Source organism: Talpa europaea, assembly GCF_964194135.1.
Source record: "Talpa europaea genome assembly, chromosome: 8".
In the NCBI taxonomy this organism is placed as follows: domain Eukaryota; kingdom Metazoa; phylum Chordata; class Mammalia; order Eulipotyphla; family Talpidae; genus Talpa; species Talpa europaea.
The window spans coordinates 33164240-33181878 of NC_140075.1; the positions used below are offsets into that span (position 1 = coordinate 33164240).

Genomic DNA, 17639 nt, shown 5'->3' on the forward strand with positions numbered 1-17639 from the left:
CGCACCATGTGGGTTGTTCCCTGGCTGGCCGGGAGATTGAACTCATGCTGCAGAGGCTACAGACAGTTTCATAGGTTGTGTCTTAACCCCTTGCGCCACCAGGGAGGCCCCTCTAGTGTCAAGTCATTAAATGAGCCTTTGCAAGCCTGAGAGGCAAGCATCCTAGGCCTGGATTGAGAGCTGAGGGGTGACTAACAGAGGCTGAGTTCAGGCTCTTTTCTTCAATATTAACCCTTCCCAGTCACATCTCTACCAACACTGCCTGGCCTGGAGGGGTGTTGGGCCCATGCCCTTGGCTCCTTTAGAAACCCAACTGACAGGGACAGAGATCCCCAACATCTGAGATCTTTGCATAGAACACCACACATGACCAGGGAAAGGCTTGGCATGCAGGTGGAACTGGCGGTCTTTAGAGGAAGTCTCTGATGTGTCTCTGGTCACAGAGGAACCTGGTGCAGATTAAGCATGACTTCAGTCTAGACTTCTTTTTGAACTTTGCATTATGGAAATTCTAAGTACTATACAAATGATCACTCATGGCTAATCTTGTTTCACTTATATCTTCACCTCCCTGGCTCCTCTCCACTCAGTCTAAACAAACCCCAGGGAGCTTCACTGATAAAGCCTTCAGCATATTGCTCTGAAAGACATGACCTGCTCCCGGTCTCATTCTCTGGGTTCCTCCTCTGCATCTCCTGCCACTAGCACAGGTGTGGTGCGTGTGTCAAATCTCTCCCCTGGACTGACCGCCTCCTGCTACCCAACCAGGCAGACTTTCTGTTCCAGGGACTCGGAGGTGCAGTTATAATCTCTTGAGAGTCTCTGTTCTGCTCTATTTCCAGCAGATACCTTTTTATTCTTTTTCAGAGGGCAGAGTTTCTTCATTGTGCTAAAATGTTTTGGTTTTTAAGAACCAACTGCTTGACTTTCCTTGATTTTCCTTAACCAAAGTGATTTTGTTTCTGCTAAACCACAGCTCCAAGAATATGCCAGTCTAAGGACCCTTCTCCCCTCCTGCACTGTGACATCATGAGCTGCCTGTGACACCGTGCCTTTGTGCCCCAGGTTGCCAGAAGTCCAAGGCCCTCAGGCCTTATTGAATTGAGTGCTCTCTTGGGCACTTAGGGTGCCACTGGTTTGCCCTGAGCTGGCCTTGCAATCCCCCCAGGTAACCCCAGCCCCTTTGTGACAGGAGAGTGCTGGAGGAGCAGAGTGACAAGGATCACCGACTGCCCAAGGCTAGAGAACCAGCCCACAGAGGCCAGATTCAACAGCCACAGTGTTCTGTGGGGGAGCCGAGGCAGCGAATCCTAGCAGGACAGATTAGAGCCAAGCAGGACCTGGAGTGGGACCACACGCGCGCCAGCCAGCTGATTCCCAACAGTAGGTGCCACTGCGCACGGCTCTGCTTCACTTTCTCATCGCTCTGTGTGTGCGCTTCCCCAGCCTTCTGTATTCTCTCCGTTGTTTTCTTTGTGATATGGTGGAATCTTTAGTATTAGGTGTTCTCTCTCCACTTTTAGAGACCAGGGACTCTTACAAGGGACCAGAAGCAAGAATAAGGAAACTACCTTCCTCTCTGCCCTCAGAGTGATGGATCTTCCCGCCCACCTCTCACGCGCATTCTAGTCATGCTTTGCCCCCTGCCGTCGTGTAAGCCCACAGCTGTGCTGAGGCCTGGGGACTTCATCCCCTGACCCCCATGGGAAGAGGGTCCTGAGCCCTCATCCTGCCACATCACCTTGGCCAACATTTCAGTCCATACAGGTTCAGCCATGACTAGGGGTGTCTGAGCCCAGGCAGCCACGGGCGGGGGCGGGGGGATAGACTTCCTCTCAGAGTGTTTTTGGTTCCCAGACCAGCAGTGGCTGCTCAGAAAAGAGACCTGGCCAGCCAGCTCGCCGCGGCAGCAACAGCGAGACCGTGTAGCAGAGAAAGAACTTGCGGCCTCCGGGCCAACTGATGCTCGGCTTCCAATAGGACCTGAGACTCAACCACCCCCACCAGCCCGAAGCCCGAAGCGCCCGGGGCAGCCACCACTCCTGCAGAGACGCGCTCTTCGGGCAGCAGAGCGGAAGGTCCAGCGAAAAAAGATCTCTTTCAAGCTAGAGAGAATCATCAGGAAGCAGAGGCTGCTGGAGGCCCGGAAGAGACTGGAGCAGCTCCAAGCGTGGTGCTGGCTCCAGGATGACCACACCCAAGGACCCCCACACCAGGCTCCACACGCTGACTGCAAGGGCCCTGAACCTCACTGTAGCAGTGAATGGACAAGTTGTAGCTCTTTGAGCTTCCGGAGGCTCTGCAGTCAGTACTGGCACCAGCTCCACAGGTACAGCCCGCAGCGGTTGTCTGTCCTGGAAGCACTTGGCTGAGCTCTATAGCTTTGCCGCCCAGGCTGTGTTCTTGACTCGCCGGTGCCTGTTCCCTCAATCTGTGAAATGGAAAGATGTTTATTCCTCCCTTCCTTATCACTTTTCTCCTCTGTGCTGCTTTTTCTGTAATTGATATCTTCTAAGACTTCTCCTGCTCTGAGTTGCGGCTTGTGCTGTTTTGGTGATATCTTCGAAGTGAGAATCTAGCCTTATTTTTCATCTGCTTCTTAGACTCTGGCTGTCTCCCTGTGTCTCCTTGCATATGTCCTGCCACCTCCTCCATCTCATCAAGCCTCAGACCAGACCCTCTCCCCACACGCTCCCTCCATGTCCCTGCCCGCCTGGCATACCCCCTCAAGTGGGCTTCCTGACCCGGAGGCCCAACTGGTGAGCAAGTGGAACACTATCTTTCTAATTCCCAGGTTCAGTTTGGTATCTTCTTATTTCTTTTCTCCTTTCCTCCTTACATTCAGTCAAAGTAAGGATACGTTATTTCCCAGACTGCCTGGAACAGGGACTGTGTCTTTTGCCTTCTGTTTTTCATCCTCCAGGCCCAGCTCAGGGCCTTGCCTGTAGTAGGTGCACAGTTAATATCTATTGGTATTATGGTTGCTCACCTCTTTAGTTTTCAGAGGGCTAGGCAGGATTTTTAGAAACTTTTATTATGAAAAAATTTCAGAACTACACAAAGGTGAGAAGCTAGTGTACCTGTCACCCTATTCAGCAGGTATCAAGATTTGCTGTGCTTGCATAATCTCTCCATCTTTTTCTTAAGTATTTTTTTTTTTCTAAGATTTATTTGTTTACGCATGGAACTGGGATGTAGGCCAGAGGTGCAGGGTGTGAGAGAATTCACCAGAGACAGAGTGGGGAATAGAACAGGCAGATTGACTGAAAGACACTGCTGAGGGGAGCAGCAGGTGAGTCAGGAGAGGTCTGCTGTGCCATGTGGGACCCCTCCCTGGCTGGGGATCAAACTCACGTTACAGTTCCTGGAAGTAGCTTGATAGCACTGACACTAACCCCTGCGCCACCAGGGAGGCCCTTTCTCATGTATTTTAAAGCAGCTTCTAGACATCACGTTATTTCAATCCTGTGTTCTTAAGTATACACTTCCAAAAATAAGAACTTATAACCACACACTTCAGAAAATTAAGATTAGTTATTCATGATCTAAAAAGTTATGCTCTAAAACCTTGGACATATTTATATTTCCCTAATTGCCTCAAAAATATCTGTTTACACTTGTTCAAATTAATATCTACAATTTGTATGGTTAAGTCTTAATTCTTTTTGTTTTATTTCTTCATATTGTTACAGGGCAGGGAGAGGGGCAGCCCAAACCCCACAAACCTGCCTATTCTAAATGGGTTCTTCTGCCATCCACCGCATCAACACAAAACATATGTTACCTCCCCACAGGTCTCACATACATCTGTGTCACCCCGTCCACGACCAAAAGGCAAGCGCAGTTTCTTCACGTGTCCCTAGGCTCCATGCGCCTCCGCCAGGTCTCCTTCTGGCTCCATCCTGCTTCCTTCCTCAGTCTCCTCTGCAGCTTCTTCTCTCCCTGCTCAGCTCCACCCTCCCTTGGGTGGGGCAGGAAACCTGGAACCTCCCCCTTTCCTGGGGACCACCCTGTTACAATCCCCCCTTTTAATTTTTATTCCACCATATCTATGGTGGCACAGATCTCAGGGTATAGTCTTAGGAGACAGTCTTTTTTCAGGGTTACAATGTGTGTAAGAGAAGCAACAATTAGTCAGCAGCATTGTCCATGAATGTCCAGTATGACAGTTTTCCATTACTGGAAAATAGTCCATTATCCAAGCCAAAAGAAAAAAAAAATCTGGAGCATTAGCTAAAACAAGACAGCAAATATATGAACCTCCCCCTTTCCTGGGGACCACCCTGTTACAATATCATTGATTGGTTAAAGAAAATCAGCTCTCAACAATGTAGATATAGTCAGCCACTATGTAGACTTGTCTGTTTTAGTCCATATAGTGTCATTCATTGTTCCTCTGGTCCTCATATTGCCTATTTACTGAACATTTCCCCAGAAGGCACAGTTGAATTTCAGATCAAGTCCAACCCTTTTAGGCCTCCCTGGTGGCGCAAGGGGTTAAGACACAACCTGTGAAGCTATCCGCAGCCACTGATCCCCCACCAGGGAGCTACCCACAAGGTGCAGCAGACTTCTCTTGTTTCACTCGCTGCTCCCCTCAGCAGTGTACTTCAGTCAGTCTGCCTGTTCTGCTCCCCACTCTGTCTCTGGTGAATCCTCTCACCCCCCTGCCACACCTCTGGCCTGTACCCCAGTTCTTGTATGCATAAATAAATCTTAAAGAAAAAAAGTTCAACCCTTTTAAAAGATAGCAAAATTGAGTAACAGTATAACTGAGAGTCAGGGTTATTATGGTCCATAGAGCTTTTCTCTGACCATGAAGGTTGGAAGGGACAATGGCATTGGCCTAGGTTTTCTTTTTTATTTAATTATATATATATTTTTTACATCATTTTTCATTTTTGCACAATGTATGCATTTTCATCTTGGTTATATTCCCCATACAATTCCCACCCACCTTGTTTTGACTCTACTCGGACCTCTTACCTTTCTGAAGTGGTTTTCCTTCTGTCCACAGTGTTTACCTGAGTTGGAGTCCCTCCGCCACATTAACTCCTGTGCCTTACCCTGCTCATCAGACACCAGAGAAAATCTCTTCAGAAGAGCTCTTGCCCCAGAAGAGCCCTTGCTCTGTTTTTTACCCTCCAAGAACAGGGCATTTCAATAAGAATGCCCTCTGTTCCTCAGGCGAGGAGCAGCTCTGCATAGTCAGGGGAGCCGTGGGCAAGAAAGGAGCCACCACTCCAGTCACCTGCCTGACTGAGAGCTCTGAGTCGGCCAGCATCTTGGCAATGGAAAGAGCGGGTAAGCAGCCTCGCCGGATGGTGTCCCAGAGTTCAGCATTTCTGAACCGGCCAACTAACAAGCTAAAGGCAAGAGATGAGCAGGAGGCCCTCACTCCTACCACCCAGACCAGGAGGGCCAAGGGACTCACAGACTCTGGACACATACCAGCAGGGTGGCAGAAAGAAGGACACCTTGGGGCCCCCAAGACTGCTCAGGGAACTGGCTGCAGTTCTTACCATCCTCCCGGACCCAGACAGACAGCAGGGCGTGGACGGGCGGCCAAGACTGCCTGGGCGAATTCCAAAGCACCTTCTCTAAGCAGGGCATCAAAAAGGCAACAGACGGTGCAGGCAGCTAGGGTCAGAGACATTGCCAAAAAGTCCTCTCGTTTGCCTCGTGGCATTCCTTTGAGGAGAGGACACAGTCCAAAGGACCCAGACGCCACATCCTCACTTGCGGATTTCAGCCCAGGAGTGGACGATGCGGGAGAAAAAGATGGTGATTTATCTGATGCAGACAGCAGTTACTCAGCTGATTCTCTCTCTTGTGTTTGTGCCAAAGGCCTGACAGAGCCCCTGAAGCCAGGGGACCCCCCGGGGAAGAAGCAAGAGGAGCAGAAGCTCCCAGAGACAGAGAACACTGAAAGTGATGACAGTCAAATATCTGAGGATTCGCTGGCTGAGAAGGGGTACCAAAGCCCACAAGACAGCCCAAGGAGCAGTTATCTGACCAGTACCCAAGGCCACCTCAGGACCAGAGCACGAGCTTCTCTAAGGGACTTCATCACATCCTCAGAAAGGCGACCAGTCATCCAAACGCATCGGAGCTTTTCCCTAGATAGCCTGATAGACGCTGAGGAAGAACTGGGAGATCAGCAAGAAGAGTCTGTCTTTGGTCCTTCTGATGAGATGCCCACAGAGACTTTTTGGCGCCTGCAGACCCCCAGTCTGCCTGTAGTGGACCAGGAGGCAATTTACAAGTGTGGTCCCATCAGCCACAGAGCAGGAGCTAAGCTAGAAGCCACCTTGCCAAGGAGCAGTTCGTTTTACCTTGAGCCCCGGTCCTGCTGTGAGCAGCGTGAGTCGGAGGTGGAGGAAAACAATGAACGAGCCGGCAGTCTCCAGGCTGTGCAGTTTCCAAGAGGGAGTCCTCTGGTGTCCATGGATTCCTGGTTTTCCTGTGACTCCAAGTTCAACCCAAGTAGCCCCCCAGAAATAGTGGATTCTTTGTGTCCAAGTCCTGCTCTGCAGGAATTTCAGCATTCTGGTTGGGAGAGACCTGGATACTGGCTAGATAGGGAAGAACTAAAGCCTTCAGGTGCAGAAGCAGTCCCGTCCCCAAGCTCTAAACAACCCCAGAGCGGTGCTGAGTTTCCCGGTTATGTAAGGAGTCTGTACACAGTGCCTGCTTCTGATACATCTAGGTTGTCACTCTGTCGGTCTCACAAGTTTCTTCAGCCAGAGGCTGATGGCACCTTTCAGGCCAGAGGCATCTGTGACACGGCCCAACAGGGCACCTCTGAGGCCTCCAACTGCTCTAGTGTATTAAGCATATTGGCTGCTTCTGCCACCTCATTCACTCATGTAGGCAGACCTCGTGAAAGAGACTGGGCTGTCCTTCAGCAGAAGTACCTCCTTGAACTGTCTCATCCTGTTTTGGAGGCTGAAGGAGAGCCCAGGCGAGCTTTCTCCTCCCTTGAAGAAGACTCAAGTTCCCTGACCCAAGCTTCCAGCAAAGGAGAAGACAACCTATTGCCTGGAATAACCAACAGTCTGGATTGCAACACTCCTATCCATCTATCCAAAATTAGGCGTTTAAGAGCAGAAAAAGAACAGGACAGTTTGAGTGTCGAGCTAGAAAGTACTACAGATTTCTTTACAACTAGCGAGAAAGAGGTGAGTTTCTGTGGGAATTACTCAGCAGACATAGAATCATTGGCTTCTGGAGCTCCAAGTGCACACTTTGTAGCAGAGAAGATAGTAAATCCCATGACAGAAGCTTGTGAAGTCCAAAAGAACTTGGACGAGTGTTCTCAGGGAAGCAGGAAACCTGAACCAATGACTTCTTCTGATGACTGTTTCTCCCTGAAGAACTCTGGTTACGGTGATAGCACTGTTGCTGCTGAAGATGGCCGTTGGGCCCCAGGCTGGGCTCCTCTCGGGAAGAATGATGCAGGCCAGCCTGGACCATTAAGCCACAACAGCCACCAGCCCCTGAAAGAAGAGAAGGTGGACTGCCAGGAGAGCGCCAAGGAGTCGGTAGGAGGACACACAGACGATGTCCTTGGCTCTTCATTAGGCCCAGAGCTGTACCTCCACTCAGCTCCCTGGAGCCCACCCCCCTCTTCCCTGCAGCCACCCGCCTTGGAAACATTCTATGTGACCAAAAGCCGCGATGCCCTGACAGAAACTGCCTTAGAGATCCCGGCTTGCAGAGAAGCCAGAGTGGCCTCCCCACCTCCCAGGGAAGCCTGGGGCATTGGTCACGACTGTCAGCAACTCAGAAATGCTTATTCGAAGAATAATTTCCCAGGGCTCTTACAAAACCAGAATCCCAGTAGGGCCTCATCACAGCAGGTCACAGCAGAGGGGCCAGCTGATCCCAATGCCAAGGAAGTTAGCAGAGAAATGGGGAAATGTTCTGGAAATGTTAAAGAAGAAAGCCATAAGTCCTTTTATTTTTTTGTTGCTCAGAACAGACAAGTTATCCCATCTACCATCACAAAAGGGTGTGAATTTGAAAATCAAGTTGGGATGTTAAATAAACACAGTCTTCCCGCATCCAAGGAGGAAGAAAAGGCCGCTATGCAGTCCCCTTGCAGTGTTTCTGCAGACAGTCCTGGATCTAGGAAGCCTCTCTTTCTTTGTGAATCTGAGGCAGGTGAGGAAGAAGAACAGGATCCAAATGCAATCCTGAGACACAACCAGGCCTTTGATAGGAACAAACAGTTTCCTTCTGGGACCAGCTCTGATTTCATCTCTAAGTCTGCTAATTTAGGCCATGACAAGCTAGGGGGAATGGCTGTTTCTTTGAAGCCCAGATCAGTACATCATAGAGTAAGTAGCCCAGAGACAATCACCCTGGATGAGCGTCCAGCCCACAAGGGTGAAGGCAAGAATGAAACTGGGCTTCTTGGAAAAGCTCTCCATCCCAAAGGTGGCTCAGAAGAGTTTACACTTCCAGGCACAGAGTCTGCATGTGAAAGATTGCAGTCAGTTGCATGCTCTCAGGAAAGAAATCCTAGTGATTATAAGGACCCTAGAAAATCACAAGAAACAGTTAGTCCCAAAGAAGAGCCTTCCAGAAAGAAACAGAATAATAGAGTCAATCATGACGATGAAATGGCTAGGTTAATTAGGAGTGTAATGCAGCTAGAAAATGACATCCTGGAAATTGAATCCAAGCAACATAAGCAGCTGTGTGCTTCCCACACATCCAGACTCTGTAAGGAGTTTATGTCCCAGGACCAGGAGATAGCTGACTTTGTCCCGATGCCAGGCAGTTCTAGAAACGATTTGTCCTTCAGGGATCAACCATCTTCTACAGATGGCGTTACCTCCAGGGTTAGTGATGCCGGAGAGATGGGGATTAACAGTAGCATCGAAGAAGATTCCCAGGTCCAGAAAATGACCCCACGCTCCGTCAAGTCAAGGGAATGTGCAGGCGAAGCTGCATGTGTGAGAGACCCCCCCCAGCCAGCTGTGTTCGACAGGCCTGCTGGGGACTCTGGTGGTCACCTGGGGACCTGTACAGCTTGCAGAGAGCCCAGCGGCATTCCTTTTAAGGGAAGGAAAACAAAAGCATTGGCTCAAGCTCTGCCAGCGCAGCCCTGGCCCAAGAGGTCTTCTGAAAAGGAAGATGAGTTGCAGAATGCGTCAGCAAGCCCCAAGGGGCAGCCTTGTGGCTTCGGAAGTCCTGAGGAATTGGAAATGGCAGGTTTTTGGGAAAGCCAGGCTGCTGAACACATAATCAGGTCTGAGCAAGAGGATCCAACCATTCAAGGCAGACTTGAAATGACCGTGCAGAGAGGAGGGAGCTCACAGGAGGCAAGCAAAATGGTCTCATCCACTCAGACTCTTGATAGTCAAAGCCAGAATGGTATCAGCACCCCTTTCAGCCTGGAGACTGCCCCATTGTACAGCTGGCCAGACTCTTCTACGACTCCTCCTCGCCAAGACCTGAGCAGTACCTTGCCCTTGAGTTCTCCCAGGCTTCCAAGAAGCTATCTTCGTGCACCTGATCATATCGGAATCTCTTCAGTGGACTGTATGCTGGGACTGGATCCCAGGACATTGAAAATTCTTAACAGCCCCTTGGTAACTGCTGCAGGACATCAGCACCAGGGTGGAGAGATCGGAAGCCACGGCCCGCGGGGAGATGTTAGCAGCAGCTCTTCAGTGGCATGCTCTGTTTGCTGTGAGTCTGCCATCTCCACAGCAGTGGGATCTCATGGTCAGTCTAGTGCACCAGAGAGTTCTCCCTGGGAGTCAGAGGGCTGGACATCAGCAGGCACTAGCTGCGAAACCCGAGGGGCGAACCTCAAAAGCAGCTCAATGGGCTTGGAGTCCAGCATGTGTTCCACTTCCGAAGCTGAGGCAGCTGCACAAAGAGAGGCCAGTAAAACCAGTTCCCTGACCAGGGTCTCTAACCAGCTTGAAATGCAGGTCAGCTGCCCCTCAGAAGAGGGTAACCAAGGCAGGGAGGTGCAGCAAAAGGCAGAGGAGGCTGAGGACTTCAATCCTACCAGTGGTGCTTTCTTGGCACCCATGTCCCTGCCAAGTGTACCTAACCTGGAGCCCTCTGCTTATCATGCATGCACAGGCCCGGCTGTGTTGGAGGAGACAAGACAGGCAAAGGCCCAAGAAAAGCAGTTTCAGGACTCTCTGGCTGGAGGCCCAGCCCTTCCTTACTATGAGACTTTGTTAGAACCTGAATGTTTTTCAGAGGTCCCTGGCAGGCCTCATAGTCCACAAGTGAACCAGTCAGTGTCACACAGGGCCAGGAGCAAGGGCGACGCCGAAGGATTTCATGTGACATCTCTCCCCGCTGAACCAGGTCGTCTGTCAACTGATGACAGGAAAGTCCTTCAGGCCACACCTCTCTCTGCAGACAGCTTCCAACCTCTGCCCCACACTGAAGCTAACACTGTGCACTGGCATCCCTCCCGGACTTCCTCACACGCTGTCCCTGCTCTAGGCAAAAGCCATCGTACTGGAGAACTGGGGCATTTCCAAGGTGTAAGTGAGCAGCTCACATGTCACTGTCCCTCTCCTGAAACCAAAGAGGAAAACAGAGCAGCAAGCAGAACACCATCCCCTGCTGGTCCTTTGAGCTCAGGCAGTCTTCCTTCAGCAGCAGCCGTAGAAGAGGACAGGAAGGTAACACCAGAGAAAGCAGTGGCTGGCGGATCTTCTCAGGCCCCTTCTGATGAGCCTGTGGTGATGCCACGTGGACATAGCCCGTTAGCTCTGTGGGAGACTGCAGAGTCCCCTGGCAGTCAGGAAAGCCGCCCAACATACCAAGCACCCAGAATTCTAGAAACCACATGTAGAAGTAGTTTAGGAAAAACAACCTATTTTGAAAGTCCAATTGTGATCCATGATGAGAATTCTGCAAGTCTCTCAAGGCCTAACCAAGACCAGGTCCAATGTCTCGAGGCCTCTGCCAACTTAGAAGACAAGAAAGCAAACCCTACACAAGGTGCTGCCCTGCCTGCAGCCCTGAAAAGGATGGAACTAGAAGCTCCCTCGCCGCCCTATGTGAAATGGAAAAGGAGCGTTTGCTCTGGGCTGGCAGAAGCCTGCAGGACTGGCAGCAAACATCCCAGATCAAGTCCACTGCTAGATCAAGGACCTAGCCACGATCCTGGGGGAGTTAGGGAGGAGGCCCCCTACAGATGCCTGGAAGAAACTCTAGATTGTGTTGCCTGCTCGGGGAACAGTGGAGGCAGCAGGACTCTCAGCCCATCTAGAGGCCAAGAAGATGGCAGAACTCTTCCTTGTCAACAACCGGGAAGTCCTCAACCCACTGCTTCTCATGCCTGTCCCCCCTCTCCCTCCACCTTACTGTATTGTAGAGAGAGTGACCCGGGGAAGGGAATTTCTGAGGCAGCCCCACATACTTTCCACCCATCCCGCGTTGTACCTTCCAGGGCCTGTGGAATGGATGAGAGGGGAGAACACCATTCCAGGGAACCTGGCATCATCTTGGTGCATGGTCTTGAGCCCAAGGACCTTAGTGCAGAATTTGGGCAAGCAGATAGCAGCATTCTGGAACCCTCTGCTAATGCTGCTGTGCTATCTCAGGGTGAAGGCTGCAACTCACTTTTTGCCCCTGGTGTGAGGACAAGTTCCCTCAGCCCCTCAGTTGCTGGCGGAAGCGCAGGGTCAGGAGAGGGTCCTGAGAAAAAGGTTTCTGAGATGAACGTCACTGCAAAGTGTGAGGCTGCCCCTTTCCCTGCAGGCAGGTCCTCTGAGCCACTGACGAAGTTTCAGGGCAGCTCCCTAGGTGGCCGGAATATCCAATTGTCTCAAGCCGAACCAGAACCACCTGCAGCAACTGGGAGACCACACACCCTGAGTTCCAGTGAAGAGTCTCTTGTGGGTGAGCTGGTGGCAGAACCATACTATGGATATTTAGAAAATGCTCTTAGGTATCTTCTAGAAAAGCCACACCTTTCCACCAAGTCCAGGGGCCTCAGTGATATGGAACCTCAAACTAAGTTGACAGAACAGTTAAAACACATCTCTGGCCCCCAGGCTGACAGCCCCTGGGAGGAGGAAGAACAGCAGAGAGACCAGGCGTCAGTTGATGGCGCCCAAGACAGGAGTCCCCCACCTTCTGATGAAGGTGGTAGCGATGACTTCAGCAGCTCTCAGATTAGAGAGGTGGGCAGAGGGAAGGCAGCTACAGCCAAGCCCCCTGTGTCCAAGACGCTCTCATCAGGCATAGGAGATTTGGCCTCTGTGCTCTTTGAGCAAAGTAGACGGCCCCAGCCTGCTGCCCACAGCCTTGGCCAGCCCCCTGGCAAGGCCCACAGACAATCACTTCCTGTGATCGCAATTTCCGCTGACCCCAAATATCTCTGGTCCTCTCCCAGACCACAGTTCTCCGTGGTCAGCTCCTCCCGGTCTCTTCAGGAACTGAACTTGAGTGTGGAGCCGCCTTCCCCAACAGATGAGGAGATGCAAGAACCTGAGAGATTGTGGCCACTGCATCCCAGGGACAGTGGCTCAGGCGGGTCAGCAGTGAGAACATCTGAGGACGCCGAGGGCCGCGATCTGACAGCCTCATCTAACATGGACGATAGTGCTGCTGATCCCAGGCCCCCGCAGCCTGCCAGCCCTCCTTACCCAACTTCAGCAACTCTCTCCTGCATGCCAACCCCCGACTTCATGACCCCGATTTCTCTGGAGCAGATCCAGCAGGGAAAGCCAGAGAGACCGGGTGGCCAGACCAGGCCGGAGAAGCAGCCTTGCAAGGTGGAAAAAGGAATGTTGCACTTTGGCTCCAGTGACATCAATCCCTATGTCCTGCACAGGCGCCCGGAGGAGCCTGCGCGCATTGGCTGGAAGCAGTATGTATTCGGCAGTGCGGTCGATGTCTCGTGCAGCCAAACGCCCCAGGGTCCTGTACCAGCGAAGGTGGCCCGGTGCTCCAGCGTGGACCAGGGCTTAGAAGAGCAGAACTCCCTGTTCCACTCTCGCCTCAGCACCTACGCCAATGCCCGGGGCCTGTCGAGCACATGCAGCAGCATTGACAATGCCCAGGGTTCAAGGGAGTCCTGGGACGTATGGGGTTCCTCACTGGCCTTGGGGAACCCGTGCAACCTGGCTGGCCCCAGAGGAGCAGCGCCTGCTAAGGGTCCTGACAAGAAGGCCCAGCTCCTCGGCGCCCCTAGCGGAACAGGCTGTCTGGAAGGTGAGTCCCCCTTGGCTGAAGAAAGTGCTGCCGGGCCAGTAGATGAGATTATGCTGCTGTATCCATCAGAGGCGGGCAGCCCCGCGGGACAGGCCAGGATAAGCACCTTGGAGCAGGGCACGCAGACCCTGGGATGCAGACTGCACTGGAGCTACAGCGATGTCTCTGCTCAGCTGGAGGCCGGCAAGGTGCCAGCCTCTGACCTGGCCTCTTGGACCAGCATGCGCAGCCTGTCTGTGCACCTCTCCCAGCTCCTTCACAGCACATCGGAGCTGCTTGGGAGTCTCTCCCAGCCCAGTGTGACCAAAAAGGAGCTGAATACCGAGAGGGAGACCCCTGGTGAGGCACCCCCTACCCTTATGATGGATGGCTGTACTCAGACCACCATGGATGAAGGCATCCAGACCAACCTGGCCCCACCACCTCTGCACCTCCTGACCCTGGAGGCCAACCCTCAGCAGATCAATGTGGTCCCCAAGGTGCTGGGCTCCGATGTCTCAAGTCCAAGCTGGCGAGAAAAGGAACATGCCCCAGAGATTCTTCAGAAGGGAGAGGCAGAAGAAACTGTGTGGAAAATGGCAGGGCCCCGCGATCTTCAGAAAGCAAGCCCCTCCTGCATGTCCCAGAGCCCTCCAGTATCCTTAGTCCACTTGAGGTTTCAAAAAGCCCCCTATGGGCAGAACATCCCTTCTGTGAACCCCCAGGCTTCTCCGGATGCCTCCCTGCCTCCCAGCTCCCAGCCAGAGGACTCTTCCCACATGGCTGTCCACAGCCCCAGCCCTCGTTCTCCTGGATTCTGCCCCAGTAATGTGGAGTCTACCGGGGAACCTAAGGTCCAGAAGGTGCTGGGCCCCTTGAGTGCCTTGTTGGTGGACAGGGCCTCCTCCCCAATCCTCACACTTAGTGCCAGTACCCAAGGGGCAGGGCTCCCCTCTGGCTCTTTGTCTCTCTCACCCCCCTCAGCTCATGCTCTTGAAGGCTCCCAGAAGCTTGTCTCCAACCCAGACCTTCCCCAGGATGCCCCCAGACCGCCAACGGATGATTCTCATCAAACTATTGATGAGTCGGGGGACTCCCAGAACGTGGAGGCTCTCCATGGAGAAGGCAAAAGTCCCTTAGAAAGGAGTGAGAGTAGGCCCTTCCTTGAGGTAAACCGCTCAGACAGCCCAGAGCAGAGCCCCAAACTCCAAGTTCGATTCTTAGATCAGCTCCCTGAGCAGCTTCAGTCCAGGAACGCCACCTGTGTCCAAAGCCGACTGCCACCTCCGCCACCGAGGAGCAGGAGTCAGAGGCTGGCCGATGGCTTTGTGCCCGAGGACATGGCTTTCCCTGAGTGTGGTCAGCTGGACAGTAGGGGGCCAAGTCAATGGCCAAACCGGACAGAAAATGGGAGTGAGACTTCTCCAGTGCAGCCACCACGCACGCAGGACCTTTCCTCTTCATGGGGAGGCCCCCAGCACCTCGGCCCCTGCCCTGTCTCTGAACTGACTGATACTGTGGGGCTCCCTGCAACCATCTTGGACACGACTGAGGCCTGCCAGTCTGAGGGGCTGCTGCGCACTAGTCTGCAGGCCTGCGCAGTCCCTGAACCCCAGCACCACAGCCTGAGGGACCTTCCAGTGCATAACAAATTTAGTAATTGGTGTGGGTTTCAGGATGACTCTCCTGGGGGGTTGGATGTGAGGGACTTGCTGGGGACCAGATGTGATCTCAGCCCTGGAGAGCAGGGAGGGCTAAGGCCTCCACAACTACCTGACGATCCGAGCCTCGATCCTGAGTGCTCCCGGAGGGAGAAGGTCCCCCTGCAAGTTGGGGCCCAGAACTTCTCACTCAGCACAGAACTCACAGAAGCAAAACTGCACCATGGCTTTGGAGAGGCGGACGCCCTGCTGCAGGTGCTGCAGAGTGGGACGGGAGAGGCGTTTGCTGCTGACGAGCCTGTGCTGTCCACCCGGGAGGCGCTCTCAGCCCGGTAAGAACCCCCGGCCCCGAGTGGGTGGGGTTGCGGTGGGATGAGGGGAAGGGGAACGTGAGAAGGCGAGAGGCTGCCTCTTCCCTCACCCCTTGCTCAGCTCTCGGGTCTTCCAGGCATCAGAGACTGATCTTAAGATGGAAAAGGGCTTTTGGGCCCAGCTCCAGTGTACCCACGGCATTTTATCTCAGGAAAAAACAAACCATTGAGACCCTTCGGAGAGAGCGGGCCGAGCGACTGCAGAACTTCCGGCGGACTCGAAGCCTCAGCCCCCAGAAGCAGCTGAGCCCCCTGCCTGACAGGGATCTCCCCACCCGGGAGCTTGACTTACCCAGCAGGCGCCGAGAATACCTGCAGCAACTGAGGAAGGATGTCGTGGAGACCACCAGGTAAGGGTGGGCTGGGGACCCTGCAGGGGCTGGCTCTGTGTGTGTGGGAGCAGGGCCCAGGCGTCGTGTCCTGCAAGGTGGAGGCTGTGGCTTCCTTTTACGGGCGAGTTCCCAGGAATCAGTCCTACAAGCCTGTGGCCTCGTGGAAGTGACGGGGGCGCTGGGATGGGATAGGGTGACCACGGCATGTCATGTCAGACGGTGGTGCTGAGCCCCAGAGTGGGATGGGAAACCAAACTCTACGGCCCTGTGGGCACAGGGAGGATGGGTTTGAGAAGGTGCTGAGCCGGCCTGGGGGAAACAGGCCAGGGCACCCACCCACGTCCCCTGGGTTCTCCACCTGTGCTCTGCCCTAGGAGCCTGGGACTGGCATCTAGGTCTTCTCACCTGCCCTCTGACATTGAACTGCTGCTCCAAGACTACCGGCGGGCTCGTGAGGAAGCCAAGGTGGAGATTGCCCAGGCCAGGGCCCGCCTGCGGGAACGGACAGAACAGGACAAGCTGAGAATCCGCCAGCAGATCGTCTCCCAGCTGCTGAGGGTGGGGAGTGGGACCAGCCTCTGGCCTGAGGGTGGCCCTGGAGCCTGGGGCAGACCCGGCTACCTCTGAGTCTTGGGATGTGGTATTGGGAGGAGGGCATTGGACTCTGGTGCCAGTTCAGAGCTGTGCTCACTGTCTCTGTCCATGTCACCTCCATTAGACCAGCTCCTGTGCTGGGCCAGAGTCTGGGAAGAGGCAGCTTTGTGTTTTAGTTGGGGTAGAGGGTGGGGAGGTGTGAGACTGAGGCAGGGGGCGCTGGGAGGTAATGGGAGCTGGGGAGGTAAGGGGTAGTTTGCTGGAGTGGTGGTGGCATGGGTAGTGAAGATGCACCGGAAGCTGCTTGACGGTGCTCTGTCCTTCCCAGGAAGAGGGAAAACTGCACACCCTAGCCGCCTCCAGCTCTGTATGCGCCAGCTCCAATGGAAGCCTCTCTTCTGGAGTCACCTCCGGCTATAATAGCAGCCCCGCCTTGCTAAGCCAGCTCCAGTCCCCAGATAATGTGGTGAGTAGGCAGATGCTGGCAACAGGTGCGGGGAGGGTGGACACCTAGGACCCTTGAGGGGGGGTCGGCAAGAGTTAAAACCGGAAGCTCTGCCTCCTGGAGGCCACTGCTGACAGGACCTGTTTTTGTGTGTGGTGATCTTGGGTCTCCCCCCAAGATTCTGACCCCTCCTCACCAACATTCATTCAACAAGTGTTTGTTTTGTAGACACTGCACTGGCGATGCAGCGGTGAGCAAAGATACTCCTGTCATTAGACTCTTAGAAGGATAATTTTTTTAAAATATTTATTTATGCATACAAGAACTGGGGTACAGGCCAGAAGAGCAGGGGGTGACAGGATTCACCAGAGACAGAGTGGGGAACAGAACAGGCAGACTGACTGAAATACACTGCTGAGGGGAGCAGCGGGCGAGTCAGGAGAGGTCTGCTGCGCCATGTGGGTCACCTTCCCGGCTGGAGATCGAACTCGTGCCGCAGTGGCTGCGGACAGCTTCATAGTGCTGCAGCTAAACCCCTTGCACCACCAGGGAAGCCCCAGAAAGATAAATATTAAGCAACTTATTTTATCATTGTTTAATCACCGTTGTAATAAGTTCTGTGAAGGTGTGTTAAGCCAGCATATAAAGCAGGAGACTCGAACTAGTATGGAAGGTAAATGAAGATGCTCTGAAGACAGTACATTTAAACTGAGCCAGGAAGGATGAGTGATCGCAACTTAGGAAAAACAGTGTGGAGGTGTAGGAAGGGATGTTGGGGGTGGGGAGAGGTGGGAGAATAGCCTTCCAGACAGAGGGCCCAGCAGGTGAGGTATGAGGAGTGCGGAGGAGCTTGAGAGGAAAGAGAAGCCTGATATTGCTGGAATGTAAAACGTCAGGTGAGGAAAGGAGTAGAAAAGGTAGGATGAGTTGACTATTTTGAGAATTCTGGACACTTCCTAATGTGGTCATGTTACTTCCCAAAAGCTGCTGACAGGCTTTTATGCTGACAAGCTTTCTTATGTAGAAAGATGAAATCGCAAGAAAGTGGGGC

The 17639-nt window shown here is 53.2% G+C and overlaps 1 protein-coding gene across 1 annotated transcript in view; it reads left to right on the forward strand.

Annotated features, from left to right (window-relative positions):
* The window catches only part of STARD9 (StAR related lipid transfer domain containing 9), a gene marked incomplete at both ends in the record, with an annotated part of 95412 nt that overhangs the window by 69792 nt on the left and 7981 nt on the right, over positions 1-17639 (forward strand). Inside the window, 6 exons of the mRNA XM_084240137.1 lie at positions 1193-1383; positions 1858-2329; positions 5018-15178; positions 15370-15567; positions 15924-16107; positions 16472-16609. Coding sequence (XP_084096263.1) covers positions 1193-1383; positions 1858-2329; positions 5018-15178; positions 15370-15567; positions 15924-16107; positions 16472-16609 — 11344 coding nt within the window. The remainder of the gene's footprint in view (positions 1-1192; positions 1384-1857; positions 2330-5017; positions 15179-15369; positions 15568-15923; positions 16108-16471; positions 16610-17639) is intronic.